Source organism: Mus caroli, unplaced genomic scaffold (assembly GCF_978045245.1).
Source record: "Mus caroli unplaced genomic scaffold, Mus_caroli_1 scaffold_14, whole genome shotgun sequence".
Lineage (NCBI taxonomy): Eukaryota > Metazoa > Chordata > Mammalia > Rodentia > Muridae > Mus > Mus caroli.
The window spans coordinates 82,083,106-82,099,602 of NW_028227269.1; the positions used below are offsets into that span (position 1 = coordinate 82,083,106).

The window sequence follows — 16,497 nt, forward strand, 5'->3', positions numbered from 1 at the left end:
TTCCTCCCACATGTCCACATTTTCTGTGACATCGCCCTTCCCCACACGTTGCTTTGTAGTCACTTGTTACACTATATACTGAAGAGGCACCTTATTCTTTTTAAGAGCTATACAGTTCCCCAGCCTGTGGATACATTTAACCAGTTGTCTACCAGGGAGTGAGCAATTCACAATTTAGACTCTGAGAACTCTGCTCTTACATGATGAAGATGCAAAGCTGTGGCAAACTAGCAAGATGGAGGGCGTGGCTTGTGTACAGGCTCAGCACCTGTCCAGCAGCCAGAGGATGGGCAGAGTCAGTGTACCGGTTAGAGGTAAAGGTTTGGTACTTAGATTAACTTCCTTTAATGCTGTAAGAAAAGCATTCAAACATTAAAGATATATTAGTTCAGATTCTAGGAGACAGTCATTAAACAGCAGCCATCATAATTCTGGACTTACTCCTTACCCTCAGCTCCTGCTGAGATTTGATATTAGTAGTGGGAGGCATTAGTCCCTGCCTTCTCCAACCCAGGAACCTTCTCTTCCTCCCTCCCAATGTGTCTGCACTGTCTTCCCTTGGGCATGTAATTACTGCTCTCAAGTGACTTTAGTCTGCTCATCTACATAACAAAGTCCAGGCAGGCAGGATAAATTAATTATCCTAAGTCAGAAAAGATTTCAACACTGTCTTCTTCTTTTTTTTTTTTTTTTTTTTTTTTTTTTGGTTTTTTCGAGACAGGGTTTCTCTGTATCGCCCTGGCTGTCCTGGAACTCACTTTGTAGACCAGGCTGGCCTCGAACTCAGAAATCCACCTGCCTCTGCCTCCCGAGTGCTGGGATCAAAGGCGTGCGCCACCACGCCCGGCTTGTCTTGCTCTATCTTAAGACTTCAAGAAGCCCTGTTGATCCAGAAAAGGCTCCAGATGTCAGAATTGGAAGACGGTAGTTCCAGTCCCTATTCTGCTAGGACCTTCTTGGTTACATATTGCCAGCAGTTCTCTGAGCTGTCCGTTGGGGCTGCTACACACAACATTGTACATAGCACAGAGTAAAAAGATAGCTTCTAGGGGCTGGTTACTTCAAAAGCCTGAACTGATAATTAAACCTTGCCCCTAAGGCTGTAAAGACCCAGAATGACTTAGAAGGACTGAACACACAGGAAAGTTCCAGAGTCAACATTTCTTGTCTCCTCATAGCCATTTCTTGCTTAGTCTCTGGAAGGTCAGGACTCACTGGAACCACCACAAAAAACAACTGGCTCCAGGTCCTTCCAAACAACCGCCCCTGGGACTGGAGAGATGGCTCAGCGGTTAATAGCATTCATTAATTGCTCTTCCAAAAGTCCTGAGTTCAATTCCCAGCAACCACATGGTGGCTCACAACCACCCGTGATGAGATCTGACGCCCTCTTCTGGTGTGTCTGAAGACAGCTACAGTGTACTCACATATAATAAATCAATAAATCTTAAAACAAACAAACAACTGCCCCTCTTACCAATATTGTCATGACTTAGTCGGCCCCCGCCATCTCCCCCACCCCCTGCCACCCGTCATCTTCCTGACTACCAGGGAGATTCCCCAACTCCAGACATGCTCCTTTACTGCTCCTGGGATAGGGTTTGGGAAGGGGGATGTTCTGAAATACGGACCTGACATTATATAGGTCTCTGCCCAAAGATCCTTCAGAGAACTGATCCAAGGTCACCCATGGTCTGATCCTCCACTATCTCCAGCTCCCTCATAAACTAGCCATGCTTCAGACAGGCACAGCTCTTCATTCGTCCTTCCACACACATCTGTGCACATCTGGGCTCTTTAGGATGGATGCAGCAGTGAGTTAGGTAGGTAGGTAGTGTTTCTACCTTCATATCGTTTCCATTTTCATGGAAAACACAAAAAAATAAGGACACACAAGATGACTCCAGATGTGGGGAGTGTGGATAAGAGGAAGAGTGCAGAAAGGACACGGCCTAGGAGGTCAGGAAGGGTTTGGAAGAGATGTACAGTTAGTTGTGGGACAGAGGTGCAGACAGACAGAGCATATCCCAAAGTGGTAACACAGGAAAGATGCGATAGCCAGTAGGGAGCTGTATCCATGTGTGTACATGCAAATACATGAACATATACGCACATGTGTTTACACACGCATACACACACATACATTCAGATGTACACATGGGCAAGCACAAACACAGAGTGAGGAGAAGGTCAAGGGGGATAACTAATGGCCAGACACACTGACGGGTTAGACAAAACACCTTTAGGAGTTTAGATTAAACTTGATTTTATTTTTTTTAATTTCTGAGACAGGGTCTCAATGTTTCAGTCTGGTCTCAAACATTCAATCCTCCTGCCTCAATTTCCTGAGTGTCAGAATTATAGGCACACATGCTCAGATCCAGCTACTGAATTTACTCTTCTTGGCTTCCATTACATTTTGTTGTAACTGAAAGTAACCAGGAATATCACAAGCCAAGGTTCCTTAATTATAAATGAAGCTTTTATTTCAAGAGCCCTCTAGAAGACAGAGAATGCATCCCAAAGGCTGACCCTGAAGTTTGGGGATCTACTGCCAGTCCCTGCATACAGGCGCTCCTGAGAAGGAAACTGCCCGGGGCTTGCTCCTCCCAGAACGTGCTTTCCCGGCTCTGCTGCCTATCCCAGGTTCAACTTTCGGACACTGCTTGCTCCTTCCTAGGATGTGTGGTCCCACTCCCCATTCCCACAGCTCCAATGCCTACATTGCTACAGAACAAGACTACTGGACGGTCTTTCCAAGTAGACTAAGGGGAGAGGTTTTTAGTTCTACACCTCTCTGCTGGGCACATGACATGGGTATTTTCCTGACTGAATATACAGTTAGATGTGAACAGTGTAACTGTTTTAAAAGGCAGACCACCACACCACATCTAAAAACTCTAATGTTTTTAGATATATAATGTTATATGTTGCACCTGATAGTCCCACTCCGTATTTCTCAAGGGAAACAGAAACAGTAAACCAGCTTACAGATGCACTCAGCACGCACACCTCCACAGGCTCCACACTCTCCTGGACACTGACGTAAGTCATGCTCCTGAGGCCGACTCCTCCACTGAGACCTCTCCGGCTGTTTCTGTTCTGTTTTTTTCGTTTGTATTTTGAGAGGACCTCACTGTGTAGACCAGGATGGCCTCAGACTGGGGCTGGGCTTCCAGCATGCGAGGTATCTGCTTGCTTACTTGCTTGTTTCTTTCCTTCCTTCCTTTTTCTTTTTTTAAAGATTTATTTATGCCAGGCAGTGGCAGCATAATCCCAGCACTTGGGAGGCAGAGGCAGGGGCAGGGGCAGGCAGATTTCTGAGTTCAAGGCCAGCCTGGTCTACAGAGTGAGTTCCAGGACAGCCAGGGCTACACAGAGAAACCGTATCTCAAAAAAAAAAAAAAAAAGAAAAGAAAGAAAGAAACAGAGAAGGCCGGGTGTGGTGGTGTACGCCTTTAATCCCAGCACTCAGGAGGCAGGGGCAGGTGGATTTCTGAGTTCAAGGCCAGCCTGGTCTACAAAGTGAGTTCCAGGACAGCCAGAGCTATACAGAGAAACCCTGCCTCAAAAAACCAAAAAAAAAAAAGTAGAAAAAAGAAAGAAAGAGAGAGAGATTTATTTATCTTATGTATGTGCGTACACTATTGCTCTCTTCAGACACACCAGAGGAGGGCATCGGATTCCATTACAGATGGTGAGCCACCATGTGGTTGCTAGAAATTGAACCCAGGACCTCTGGAAAAAGAACAGTCAGTGCTCTTAACCACTGAGCCATCTCTCCAGCCCCGATCTGGTCTCTTTCACGCATTTACCCCGTCTCTAATGAATCATCTTCATCAGTATGCCATTGTTTTAATTATTGAAATATTTTGAAAGGGAAGCTCTTAGTAGCTCCACATAGAAGTCTTACTTCTCTACAGAACGCTTGGAAGGACGCATGCACCTCACTCACACCCTTCCAACAGTGCCAGTATGTCAGCTGTCTTTCTAGTTTTGTTGTTGTTGAGGATGTTTGAGATAAGAGTTCCATGTAGCCAGGCCGTGGTGGCACACACCTTTAATCCCAGCACTCGGAAGGCAGAGGCAGGCGGATTTCTGAGTTCCAGGCCAGCCTGGTCTCTACAAAGTGAGTTGCAGGACAGCCAGGCTATACAGACAAACCCTGTCTTGAAAAACAAAAACAAAAACAAAAACAAACAAAAAAAGAGTTCCGTGTAGCCTATGCTGGCCCCTGACCCAGAGCTAAGGATGGTCTCTATTTCTTGAATCGTAGGCCTAATGGCATACACCATTACACCTGCCTTTCTTTTGTTTCAGTGTGCCACCACAGTCTTACTATATAGCCCAGGTTAGCCTCAAATTCACAATCCTCCTTCCTCAGCTTCTCAAATATTCAAATTACAGGCATAATCACTCTGCCTGGCTCTTCTAGTCTCTCTTGAGCCCTCTCTGAAGTGTGCACCATCAGCAGCCCACAGAAAGACCCCACCCCGATCTCCCAGGACCTTTAGTCTACAGCACCTGTTCATTATTGCAACCTTCTTGGAACATTTCAGTCTTGCCTGGATACAAGTTTTTCTAGGCATCACCATCACCATACTGCACCCCAGAGGCCACCTCCTTGTGCATTAAAAAGCCAGTCTATGACACACCACTGTCTACTCACCAGAACCCAGAAGCTGAGTGTGCACAGTCTCATGGAAAATAATAACTGCAGGGCCCAGGGTGGATAAGGGGACATCCAGGCCACAGCGTGCAGTGGTGGCCTTGAGCTCCTTGGTGAAGTGCTTCAGGTAAGCTTCCGAGGCATCCCCAAGGAATTTGAAGAGGTCATTATGCAGCCGATCTGCATGAGTTCGATAGATGACCAAGTCTGAGATGGCCAGGACCTTCAGCAGCAGCCGTGTCCTCTGGCTCAGATTCACGGTGGCCCCCAAGAGTCCTTCTGTGTCTATCACTGCTACCTTATGGACTGGGTCATAGGCTGCCCACACTCCCACTGTGCAGGACTCCTGAGCAGGGGAGGTTTTGAAGACTTCTCGGCCATAGAAGAAAGTGTGGTTGAGGGTATGAGACTTTCCATCACCAGTATTTCCAAAAATGGAAACCACCTTGAGATGCTGGTCAGGCTTACAGTCCAATTTCCTAATAAAGTCCTCTTCATTTGTTACCTTCAAAAAAAAAAAATCAAGACAATAAAATATAGAAACTGAAAAACTAACTCCTATAAGAAATATGACTGCTTCCCAGGAAAAAGACCTTTTCTGACTCTTCAAAATGGAAGGAAAAGGCAGTTCCAAGGCAAGTTCCACCTCAGCAATCGGCTCGCGGGACCCTCTGAAGCTTCAGTCAGGGAGAGAACTTAGTGGTTAGGAAAGCTAAAAATGGAGGATGAAGCAGTTTAATGATTTAAAGTTCTGGCTGCTCTTAGAGAGAACCTGAATTTGGTTCCCAGAACCCACACTGAGAGCCTCCTAACCCTGTGACTCTAGCTCCAGGGCATCAGATGCCATCTTATGGTTTCCACAGGTACCTGCATTCAAGTGCACATGCATACACAGCATCACACAGCTGAGAAACAAAAATTTAATAAAGAGCTCAAACCGTAAAGGCCTTAAAAGAAAGCATGCTATTCTTGGGTTAGCCAATAGTTTCTAAAAAGAAAGGGGTAAATGAGTAGCTTAAGACCTCGGTCTACAAAGCCACCAAGACAGTGAAAGATGAGCTGGAGGGATGGCTCAGTGATTAAGAGCACTAGCTGTGTTTACAGGATCCAGGTTCAGTTCTCGGGATCCATGCAACAGCTTACAGCAGTCTGTAACTCCACTTTCAGGGGCTCCTATACCTTCTCTGGCATCCATGGGCATCAGACATGCACGTGGTACATGGATGGACATGTGTATGTATGTATATTTGTGTATATATACATATATATATACACACACACATACATACACACACAGATAAGACACCCACATATAAAATAATTTTTAAAATGCAATAAAGAAAATTATAAAGCCAGGCGTGGTGGCACACACCTTTAATCCCAGCACTTGGGAGGCAGAGGCAGGCGAATTTCTGAGACCAGGCCAGCCTGGTCTACAAAGTGAGTTCCAGGACAGCCAGGGCTACACAGAGAAACCCTGTCTCAAAAAACCAAAAAAAAAAAAAAAAGTTTAGCTACATGCAAGACTCCCATGACTCAGAAATTCTATTTCTAGGTTTATATCCAGCAACTGAAAACAAATGTCCACATAAAACCTCTCCTTATATGAATATAAACAACAGCATTAGCCATACCAACCAAAAAGTCAAAATAGTCAAACACCCGTCGACTGGTGAATGCATGAGCAGACTGTGGTGCGTCCCACAATGGCTGTCATTTAACCATGAAGAAGGACGAGTCTTTTCCTAACCATTACTGCAATTCATAACTATCACGTCCACCTGTAAGTCATTTCTTACATGTGTCCTTATTTTGACCTGATTCTGTAGAACTTTCTGGGGTGTGTGTGTTGAATGTGGGTGTGTATCTGCGTTGGCACTCCATGGAGTCAGAGAGCCACCTCAGGTGTCAGTCTCTGCCACACCACGTTTCAGACAGCATCTGTCTCTCTGTTCTACATCCCTGCTTTACCAGGCTCACTAGCCTGAAGGCTTCCAGTGGGTCTCTGGTCCCTGCCTCCCATCTCAACACACAGCACAGAATGACAGATGCACACTACTGTGCGTGGATCTGAGGATTCAGACCCTTGCACTTGGGTAGCACATGCCTTACCAACTGCTCATTTGGCAAAACATATTCTTTCTTTCTTTGATTTTTCTCCTCTTTTTTTTTTTTTTTTTGAGACAGGGTCTAACTGTATGCCTCCTCCCAGAATGTTGGGATTAAAGGTGTGCACCACCACACTGATCTAAATTTTAAAGTTTTTTTTAATTATTATTTTATGTGTATGGGTGTTTTGCCTGTATGTCTATGCACTCTGTGTGTGTGTGTTTTTGCACGTGGCTCATGCTGCCCTTAGAGGCTAAAAGATGAAGTCACATCCCCTGAGTTGGAGCTAGAGGCAGTTGTGAGCCACCATGTGGGTGCTGGGAACTCTAGAGGAACAGCAAGTGCTCTTTAACCACTGGGCCACCTCTCCAGTCCTCCACCCCTTTGTTTTCTTAAAATACAATTTGTGTGTGTGTGTGTGTGTGTGTGTGTACATGAGTGCACTGGCACAATATGGAAGGCATGGTGTTTCTGTTGAAGGAGTTGGCTCTCTTTTTTCACTATGTGGGTCCCAGTGAGTTCCAGGACAGAGAGAAACCCTGCTTCAAAAAAACAAAAACAAAACAAAAAACCAAGGGAAAAAAAAGAAGCTCATCAGATCCAAGCACTTGCCACACAAGCCCAATGTACTTGAGTTAAACCCTGGTGGCGAGCAGGTGTGGTGGCATGGGCCTTTATCCCAGGGCTGGGAAGAGAGGCAAGTGAACCTCTCAGAGGCCAGCCTCATCTACATAGTTGAATTCCAGGGCAGCCAGGGCTACAATATAGTGAATCCCTGTCTCAAGAAACAAACCAACAAAAAAATCTTAAGTGACAAAGAACAGTCCGTTTGCACCTGCGTCACTCAGCCAGTCTGGTTCCAAGTTGCTAAGGTGGCCAGCAAGACACAAACAAAAGCCCCATAACTTCTCCTAGTAGGGAGTCAGCTAAGGTCAGGATAGCCGGCGGGAAGGACCATCTACGTGCCCCGACCAGAGGCAAGGAAGCCTAGGCCTTCAGGGTCTCCCCTGAAAATCAACCCAGAAGCAGCAACTGGTATCTACAACAGCCACTTAGGTACAGAATGAAGTGTTTCTAACTTAACGCTGTGCTCTCGAAATGACGCACATAATATACACATAAACTAGGGATGCTTACACACCCCTGTAATCCCAATACTCTAGAGGCAAGACAGCAGCAAAGGCAGCAGGCTCTTGAGTTCAAGGTCAGCAGAAGCTATGGAACAAAATATATCTCGAAAGAAAGAAAGAGAAAGAAGAAAAGAAAGCGAAGTTAACACACACACAAGTCTCTGTATGTCTGTGTATATGTATATGCGATAGAACTAACATCTGGAATATTACCTGGTATTTAGTATCCTAAGTCATACTAAACACATATGGTTTTTTGTTGGATATAGCCTCAGACCATGAGAAAGAACTCCAAAGCCTCGGCAGGATTGCCTTCTGGTGGTCTAAGAGCAAGCAGCAAGCGCTGGTGGCTTTTTTCTTATGCAAAGTAAGGACATATCCATTTGACCTCCACTGGCCCCACAAAGGCTAAATAAAAGAACAGATGAGGAAAACCTGCTGGCCAAACCTGAAGGCAAGCCTCGCCCTCCTTCCTGTCTTCCACATTCCTTTGCTCCCTGGTAACACTACTAAACAACTGTGGACAACTTTCCCTGAGCCAGAAAAGACTCAGTTGCCTTCATTTAGGTGGCTAGGAAAAGCAAAAGTCAAGAAGGGCGGTGGGGTGGGGAACAGGGGGTCCCTGGAGGGGAAACCAGGAAAGGGGATAACATTTGAAATGTAAATAAAGAAAATATCTAATAAAAATTAAAAAAAAAAAAAAAAAAAAAGCGGTCAGGGCACCAGAGGCTGAGGCTGGAGGATCAGGGCTACAGAGGCTGAGGCTGGAGGATCAGGGCACCAGAGGCTGAGGCTGGAGGATCAGGGCACCAGAGGCTGAGGCTGGAGGATCAGGGCTACAGAGGCTGAGGCTGGAGGATCAGGGCTACAGAGGCTGAGGCTGGAGGATCAGGGCTACAGAGGCTGAGGCTGGAGGATCAGGGCTACAGAGGCTGAGGCTGGAGGATCAGGGCACCAGAGGCTGAGGCTGGAGGATCAGGGCTACAGAGGCTGAGGCTGGAGGATCAGGGCTACAGAGGCTGAGGCTGGAGGATCAGGGCTACAGAGGCTGTGGCTGGAGGATCAGGGCTACAGAGGCTGAGGCTGGAGGATCAGGGCTACAGAGGCTGAGGCTGGAGGATCAGGGCTACAGAGGCTGAGGCTGGAGGATCAGGGCTACAGAGGCTGAGGCTGGAGGATCAGGGCACCAGAGGCTGAGGCTGGAGGATCAGGGCTACAGAGGCTGAGGCTGGAGGATCAGGGCTACAGAGGCTGAGGCTGGAGGATCAGGGCTACAGAGGCTGAGGCTGGAGGATCAGGGCTACAGAGGCTGTGGCTGGAGGATCAGGGCTACAGAGGCTGAGGCTGGAGGATCAGGGCTACAGAGGCTGAGGCTGGAGGATCAGGGCTACAGAGGCTGAGGCTGGAGGATCAGGGCTACAGAGGCTGAGGCTGGAGGATCAGGGCTACAGAGGCTGAGGCTGGAGGATCAGGGCTACAGAGGAGCTCTGGGTGAGCCATGACTGACTACCTGGTGAGACCACATCTCAAAAAGAAAAAGAGAGCTTCCCTTTGGTAAGGAAGGAAAGAAGGCTCTGGAAGGGCCATGGCCCCAGCTTCTCTCATCTGTCTGCTTGTACTCATCCACCCCATCTTCACCCCACTTCTGAGGTGAGCAGTCCTTGTCACCCCACCCAATTCTGACAGACTGAAATAGTCCTTGGTCCTGAAACAAAACAAAAGCAGGAGCAGTATCACCTTTGCTCCTCCTGGAGCCTGGACTCTTGAGACCTCAGGGAAGTCAGCAGCTCTCGGGTTCCACCCAGAGCTGAGCCACTGCTGGCTGGGCCTTGAAAGAGCTACTTCACTAGGAAGCCTCCGGGACATTAGATAACAACAGGCGGCCCAACCCAGTGGGGACAAGGAGGACAGCCTAAGATAAAAGTCCAGTCTAAGATAAATAGCAAAGGGCACAGCCCAGTGTGTGGCACACAGTGAGAACAGGAGCCATTAGTACTTAGAATCAGCCCACTGGGAAAACACCCAAGTGTGCTGCAAGACTAGGCTCCCTCCTGCCTGTCACCCAGACAGCAACTCAGCAGTGTGGCCAGAGGCAAGCCAGCTCCACCTAAAATCAAGTTCTCACCACACACTTCAAATAACGCCTTTCCTCTCCCACTAAACAAAAGAAGGCAATAACAAGAAGTGGTGGCACGTGTCTTGAATCCCAATACTTAGGAGGCAGAGGCAAGGGGGACCTCCATGAGTTATAGGCCAGCCAGGGGATACACAGTGAGACTCTGCCTCACAGAGGGTCAGGAGCCACACAAGATGGCTCAGTGGGTAAAGGCACTTGCTGCCAAGCCTGGTGAAGCTTGTCTCAAAAAAAAAACAAAAACAAAGAAATTAAACAAAAGTGCATTATTGCCAGACAGTAGTGGCACATGCCTTTAATCCCAGCACTCGGGAAACAGAGGTAGGCAGATCTCTGAGTTCCAGGCCAGCCAGAGCTACATAGAGAGACCCTTTCTCAAACAAAACAAAACAAAACAAAACAAAACAAAGCAACACATTATTAATAGTGGTGCTGCAGCTGACTCTTAGTAAAGTGACACCTAACAAATATTAGGCTGAAAGGAGCCCACAAGGGGGCTGGGAAGATGGCTCAGCAGTTCAGAGCATGTACTATTCTTCCACTCTGGCACCGCATCAGGAATGGAACCCAGTTCTGGGGGACCCAATGCCCCTAACCTACACTCACATGCATAGAGCCACACAGACACACAAACACAAGTTTTTTTAAAATATCAATCTTTCAGAAAGAAACCCAATAGTACCTCTATCTTACCCACTTCTCCCACTTTCCGACTTACTCAAAAAACTTAATTTGTGTAACATTCTAAGTATTTTGTAAAATGAATGAACAGTTCTCAAAGATCCCTATTTCTATTTGGAAATCAGATGATTTCCTGGGAGGAAGGCACCAGCCGGCCGCCTCTGATCCAAGTGGCAGCAGCAATGACTCCAAAGATCGCATCTTAGCACTCAGAATGGGTCAGGAAGCATGCACACACATGGACTTTCCCCCCAGCAACCCTGGGAAGGGAAAAGCAGCAATGGAAAGAGCCAATGAGCTGAGGAGAGAGGAGAGGAGTTACAGCCCAGCCAGACTCTAGAAGATAAGGTACAAAGGCACCAGGAAGCACTCTGAGTTGCTCAACATGGAGGCCCTTCCAGTCCTGGCCTCTAAGTAGATCAGATCTGCACCAACTATGATCAGACATCCCTCTCAAGTTTGCTACGCTGTTCCCAGTGCCAGCAACCCCAAACCATTCCTATCCCCAAGTAACACAAGGCACGATCCCGAGCTCCCCGACTCCATCACAACAGGAACCTCAGGATAAGTTCTACCCCAATCCAACAAGTGATGCGGTTATCATTTTCCTCTGAGACTCATAACTAATTTATATGGGCAGTTATCCTCAACACTGAGTTTCTATTAATGATTTGTATTTGTTGGTTTCTATTTCACTTCACTTTTTTATCTTTTTTGGCTGAGTTCAGAGGAAGAGAGCCAAAGAAACCAAGAGATTCTCTAATTACAACTGAGACCAGTACCCTAAAATACAAGTAGAGTTTTTCTATAGTCCAGGCATATGCTAAGTTCACCTTGTCCCATCACTAGCCTGATGCTGGCAAACAACACATGAACACCCCCAGTGCTACATTTTCTCTTCTTGTAGAGGAAGGCAAGAGGTAGAAAGTAAGGGATTTTTCCCTTGAGAAACCCCAAACTATTTCCATAGAATTCAAAAAAAAAACAGGACAGGCGAGTTGGCTTAGCAGTTAAAGAGCACTTACTGCTCTCCCAGAAGATCTGAGTTCCAGTCCCAATACCCACATCAGACAGTTCAAACCCTCCTATAACTCCAGCCCCAAGGAATCTGACATCTCCTGGCATCCACGGGCACCTGCACACGTATGGCATTCACTCACAGGCATGACTATATACCCATAAATAAAAAATATTAAATAAATTTATTTTTAAATTGGCCTGAAAAGATGATAGCTCAGCGGTTAAAAGCACTTCCAGGGGACTAGGATTCAATTCCCAGCACCAACCCACCTCCAAAAAAATCTGGCGCCCTCACACAGATCATACATACGCATGCGCAGGCAAAACGCCAATGCTCATAGAACTAAATAACTTTTTAAAAAATCTTTTTAAAAACCATGAGGAACTCAGCAGCAGAGCATGCATGAGGCCCTGGAGACTTCAACTCTCCCAAAGTAAAAGAATATCAGACAATGATATATGTTCACAGTCTAATTTTTATCTTGACTGAATAAAAAGGTCTAATTTGTATCCTTTCAAATATGCTGAGATGGATGTCAGGTTAAGAGCACTGGCTGTTCTTCCAGAAGACCCAGGTTCAATTCCTAACACCCACATAGTAGTTCAAAACTTCTTGTAACTCCAGTTCCAGGGGATCTGATGCCCTCACACTGACATTCATGCAAACAAAACACCAATATACATAAAATAAAAAGAAATGAATCAAATAGGGCTTTACTAAAATGATGTAAAACACATCAGTAGTCTAGTCTTAAAGAAGTCCCAACAAAGGTTCCGTTCCTCTGGATGACGAGCTGTTCTAGACAGATGTTCTAGATGATCAGAAAGTTCTAGAAACCCTGCTTTTAAACGACAGGAGGTTCGGAAGGTGCACGTGCACTCTACCCTAATGGAGTGCACACTTACTCCGGGTTCACATGTGAGATGGAGTTCCTTTTTAGAAGCAAAGCCAGTTCCCTATCAAATGTTTTCTTAAGGTGACTGGAGTCACAAGTTTGGCCTCATAAACACTGAGTACATTTCGTAAAGACAAAGATCACTTTCTTCCACTCCGTTGTCCCAAAAGTGTCCCATGACTAAGGTCAGGAATTCCCCCTCCCAGCAGAGCTGACCCTTGCCTCACAGACACTACCCACAGCTCCTCTGCTGTCCTAGCAGCTTAGACCATAGCCACAGAGAAAGGAACCTCACACAGATTCTTCCAAAACAGCTCTTGTCAGCTCCATGATGAATTTCTTTGACATACCCAATTCACCGAGTTCAGCTCTCCTTTTATATCTGAATAAAAAGCCTTCCGATCCTGAAGACTAGAAATGCCAACTCCAGAGATTTCTCCAAAAATCTTCCAAAGGGGACACACAGCTAGCTCCCCTTTTTTACAAACTCCATCTAGCTACAGCAAAACTAGCATGAGCGCTACTGACAGTTGGAACTTAGAAGGAAAAGTAACAGACTAGAACACAAAGAAACAGGCCACAAGATAGATGGATGGGTGGACGGATGGATGGACAGATAGAAAATCAACAAATAGTAAGAATCAATGAAAATGTCACACCAGAAGCAGCTAATGCAGTCCCTGTCCCGCACAGCCCCTTCACTCCCCGCCCTTGTTGCTAACACGCCATCCACAGTCCGCATTCTTCCTAGCTCTCAGCTTCACAACGACAATGAACTCCTTGTTGAGGGGCACACCAGACAATCCGTTTGTATTGTTTCGATGAATGGAACAATGTCTACATGCTGTGCTCTCTCTAGGGGAGAGAAGGAGCACTATCACCATGGAGGGTTTGGTTAGGCTGGCTCTACCCATCACTGATGCTGGAACAATCTGACATCATTTCACTTACACTGGCCTCAATTTTCTCTCTGTGAGGTGAATGGAGCAAAGTGATTTACTACACTCTTTCTTTCTTTTTTAAGATTTATTTATTTATTTTATGTATATGAGTACACTGTAGCTGTTCAGATGGTTGTGAGCCTTCATGTGGTTGCTGGGATTGAACTCAGGACCTCTGCTCACCCCGGCCCCGCTCACTCTGGCCCCAAGATTTATTTATTATTATATGTAAAGTAGCTGTCTTCAGACACACCGGAAGAGGGCGTCAGATCTCATTATGGATGGTTGTGACCCACCATGTGGTTGCTGGGATTTGAACTCAGGACTTTTAGAAGAGCAGTCAGTGCTTTTACCCACTGAGCCATCTCTCCAGCCCTATTACACTATTTCTAAAGCTATGATGGTTAGTTTGACTGTCAACCTAGCAATCTAGAACCATCAAGCAGAAACACTCTCTAGATGCATCCGTGAAGATGTTTCTAGAGAAGCTTAACTGAGTGTGGGTGACACCATCCAGTGGGCTGGAGCTCTGGACTGGAATAAAAGGGAAAAGAGGGATGTGAAATGAATTAGAAAAACAAAGGGAAGAGAGAGAGAGAGAGCACGCATGTGTGTGTTGCTCTTGTATTAATGGGGGTGGGGGACAGAGCAGATGGCAGTTCTTTGTTCATCCAACCTTGATGCTTGGTAGTCAAAGCTGTCTTATGCCTAGGACTCATAAAAATCAAATCACATGAATCCAGGCAGCGCAGCGCAGCACAGCACAGAAGGTGAAAGACAGACAGAGACCTACAGGCCACCACAGACCTGCAATATGGCAGCTGCCTCCCACTCGTCCTGCCATGTTTTCAAGCTATATCAGCCCTTCCCTCCTTAACGTGCCTTTGTCAGGGGTTTTGTATACTCACTAATGCAGCCGTTTTCATGACACTTCCATTCTAATACAAAGATGCACAACATCTGATATAAATACACAATATAAGCTAAGTGCCAGGGCCACACATAAAACTCTAGCACTCAAAGAGGCTGATACAGGAAGATGAGTTGAAGATCCTATCTCCAAATAAAAAATGTATAGACATATACATTTATATGTGTACAGATATCACAATAAATAAATAAATTATGATATACTCATAGAATTCAACAATAAAATTAATTACCTTATAAACTGTACAAAAATATGGATGAGTCTCAAAAGCACAGTAAGTTGGGTATACCAGCTGGAAGCTTAAATACTCAGGAAAGTGAGGCAGGAAGACCATGAACCCAAGGGCGGCCTGGATAACGTAGTGAAGGGATGTCGATACACACACACACACACACACACACACACACACACACAGAGCAGATCTTACTAACCCAAACCCATGGTCACCAGAACCAGAGAGACTGCACAAAAAGAACTATGGGACCCTCAAATAACCTCTATTAACAAGAGAAGTGGGCATTCCGAGCAGGACGGCCTCCATCTCTCCTCCCAGGCTCACTCCCACACAGGAGTCTTCCTTTAAGACCATTTGGAATGGGCTAGGGATGTAGTTCAGTGGCAGAGCATTTGCCTGCCACACATAAAGCTCTGGGTTTGATGCCCAGTGCTACACAGAGAGAAAAGGTTTGCACAGAGGGGTTATCCCAGCTACTAAGACACACAGCTCAGTAAGTACTTCCACTTCAAGGCAGGGTACTGATGTCTTTGAAAGCTTTGAAAGAAAAGGTTACGAGAGGATATGGAATGATTTAGCCATGTGGATGGCATAGGCACCAGATCGCAGAGCTTAACTAGAAAGTAGAGTTTCTAGAATATTCCTTAACTTCTAAGTTCAGCTCAGTCAGGGCTGTGCTGTCACTTAACTTAAATGTGGGCGTCTGAAAGGAGCAAAGGTAGTTCTTTTCAAGCACCCAGTATCTAGAAACTACCAGAAATGATCTAGTGTCAAGAACAGGTAGGGGCGTGGAGAGTCTAGGAGTTACCAGAGAGTCAAGTCATCCTCCAAAGGCGGCAAGCCGGTGGTCAGGTTCTTATACAGCACTAGCATCCATCTCCACCCTACAATTCCAACCACAGCCACGCTGGCCCGCAAACTGGTCAAACGGAGCTTCTTCACTGATGAACAGATATGATGGCACACTCTTTTGATCCTACTACTTAGGAGGCGGAGGCATGGATTTCTGTGAGTTCAAGGACAGCCTGGTCTTAAAAAAAAAAAGAGGGACGAGCAGCCAGTGAGGTGGCTCAATGTGGAAAGTCATATGCTGCCAAGCCTGATGACCAGGGAACCCTCGGATAAAAAGGAGAATCGACTTCTGCAGTTATCCTCTGACCTCCGCACACATGCCTACACACATACAGAATAAAGGTTATTGTTTGGGGGCTGGAGAGATGGCTCAGTGGTTAAGAGCACTGGCTGCCCTTCCAGAGGACCTGGGTTCAACTCTTGTACCCATGTGGCTGCTCACAACTATCTGTAACTTGAGTTCCAGGTGACCTGGCACCCTCACATAAACACACGTACAGGCAAAATGCCAATGCATAGAAGATAAAAATAACAAAAAAATTAATTAAAAAAAAGGTTTTGTTTTGTTTTGTCTTGTTTTCAAAAGAAAGGTAAAAAGAGAGTTGGGACTACAGCTCGCTTGGCAGACTATTGATGGAGCCCTGGGTATAGTGCCCAGCCCTGCACCACCCAGGCACTGAGATGCTCTCGGCTTCTCACAGGGCTAAGGCAGAAGCTGGAAGATCAGGAGCTCAAGGTCAACCTCACTACCAACTGGATCCAAGGCCAGCCTAAACTTCCGTGGCTTAGTTTCCCTTCATCATGGAGTCCCCACTAGCTCCTTCTAATGTCTCATCAGTCATCAGTTAGCACTTAAACATGAACTAAAAAATGATCTCCTGGCGGGCAGTGGTGGCGCA

General features: G+C 46.2%; 1 protein-coding gene across 5 annotated transcripts in view; it reads right to left on the minus strand.

Annotated features, from left to right (window-relative positions):
• Zfyve1 (zinc finger FYVE-type containing 1) overlaps nt 1-16,497 on the minus strand; it is a 51,354-nt gene that overhangs the window by 22,659 nt on the left and 12,198 nt on the right. For 4 of the 5 annotated variants that reach the window (XM_021178597.3, XM_021178596.3, XM_085830532.1 and 1 more), the window contains exon 3: nt 4,670-5,174. In XM_021178597.3, coding sequence (XP_021034256.1) covers nt 4,670-5,174 — 505 coding nt within the window. Of the gene's footprint in view, nt 1-4,669; nt 5,175-9,645; nt 9,784-16,497 lie in introns of those variants that run through there. The other variant, XM_021178599.3, reaches the window with a different exon arrangement.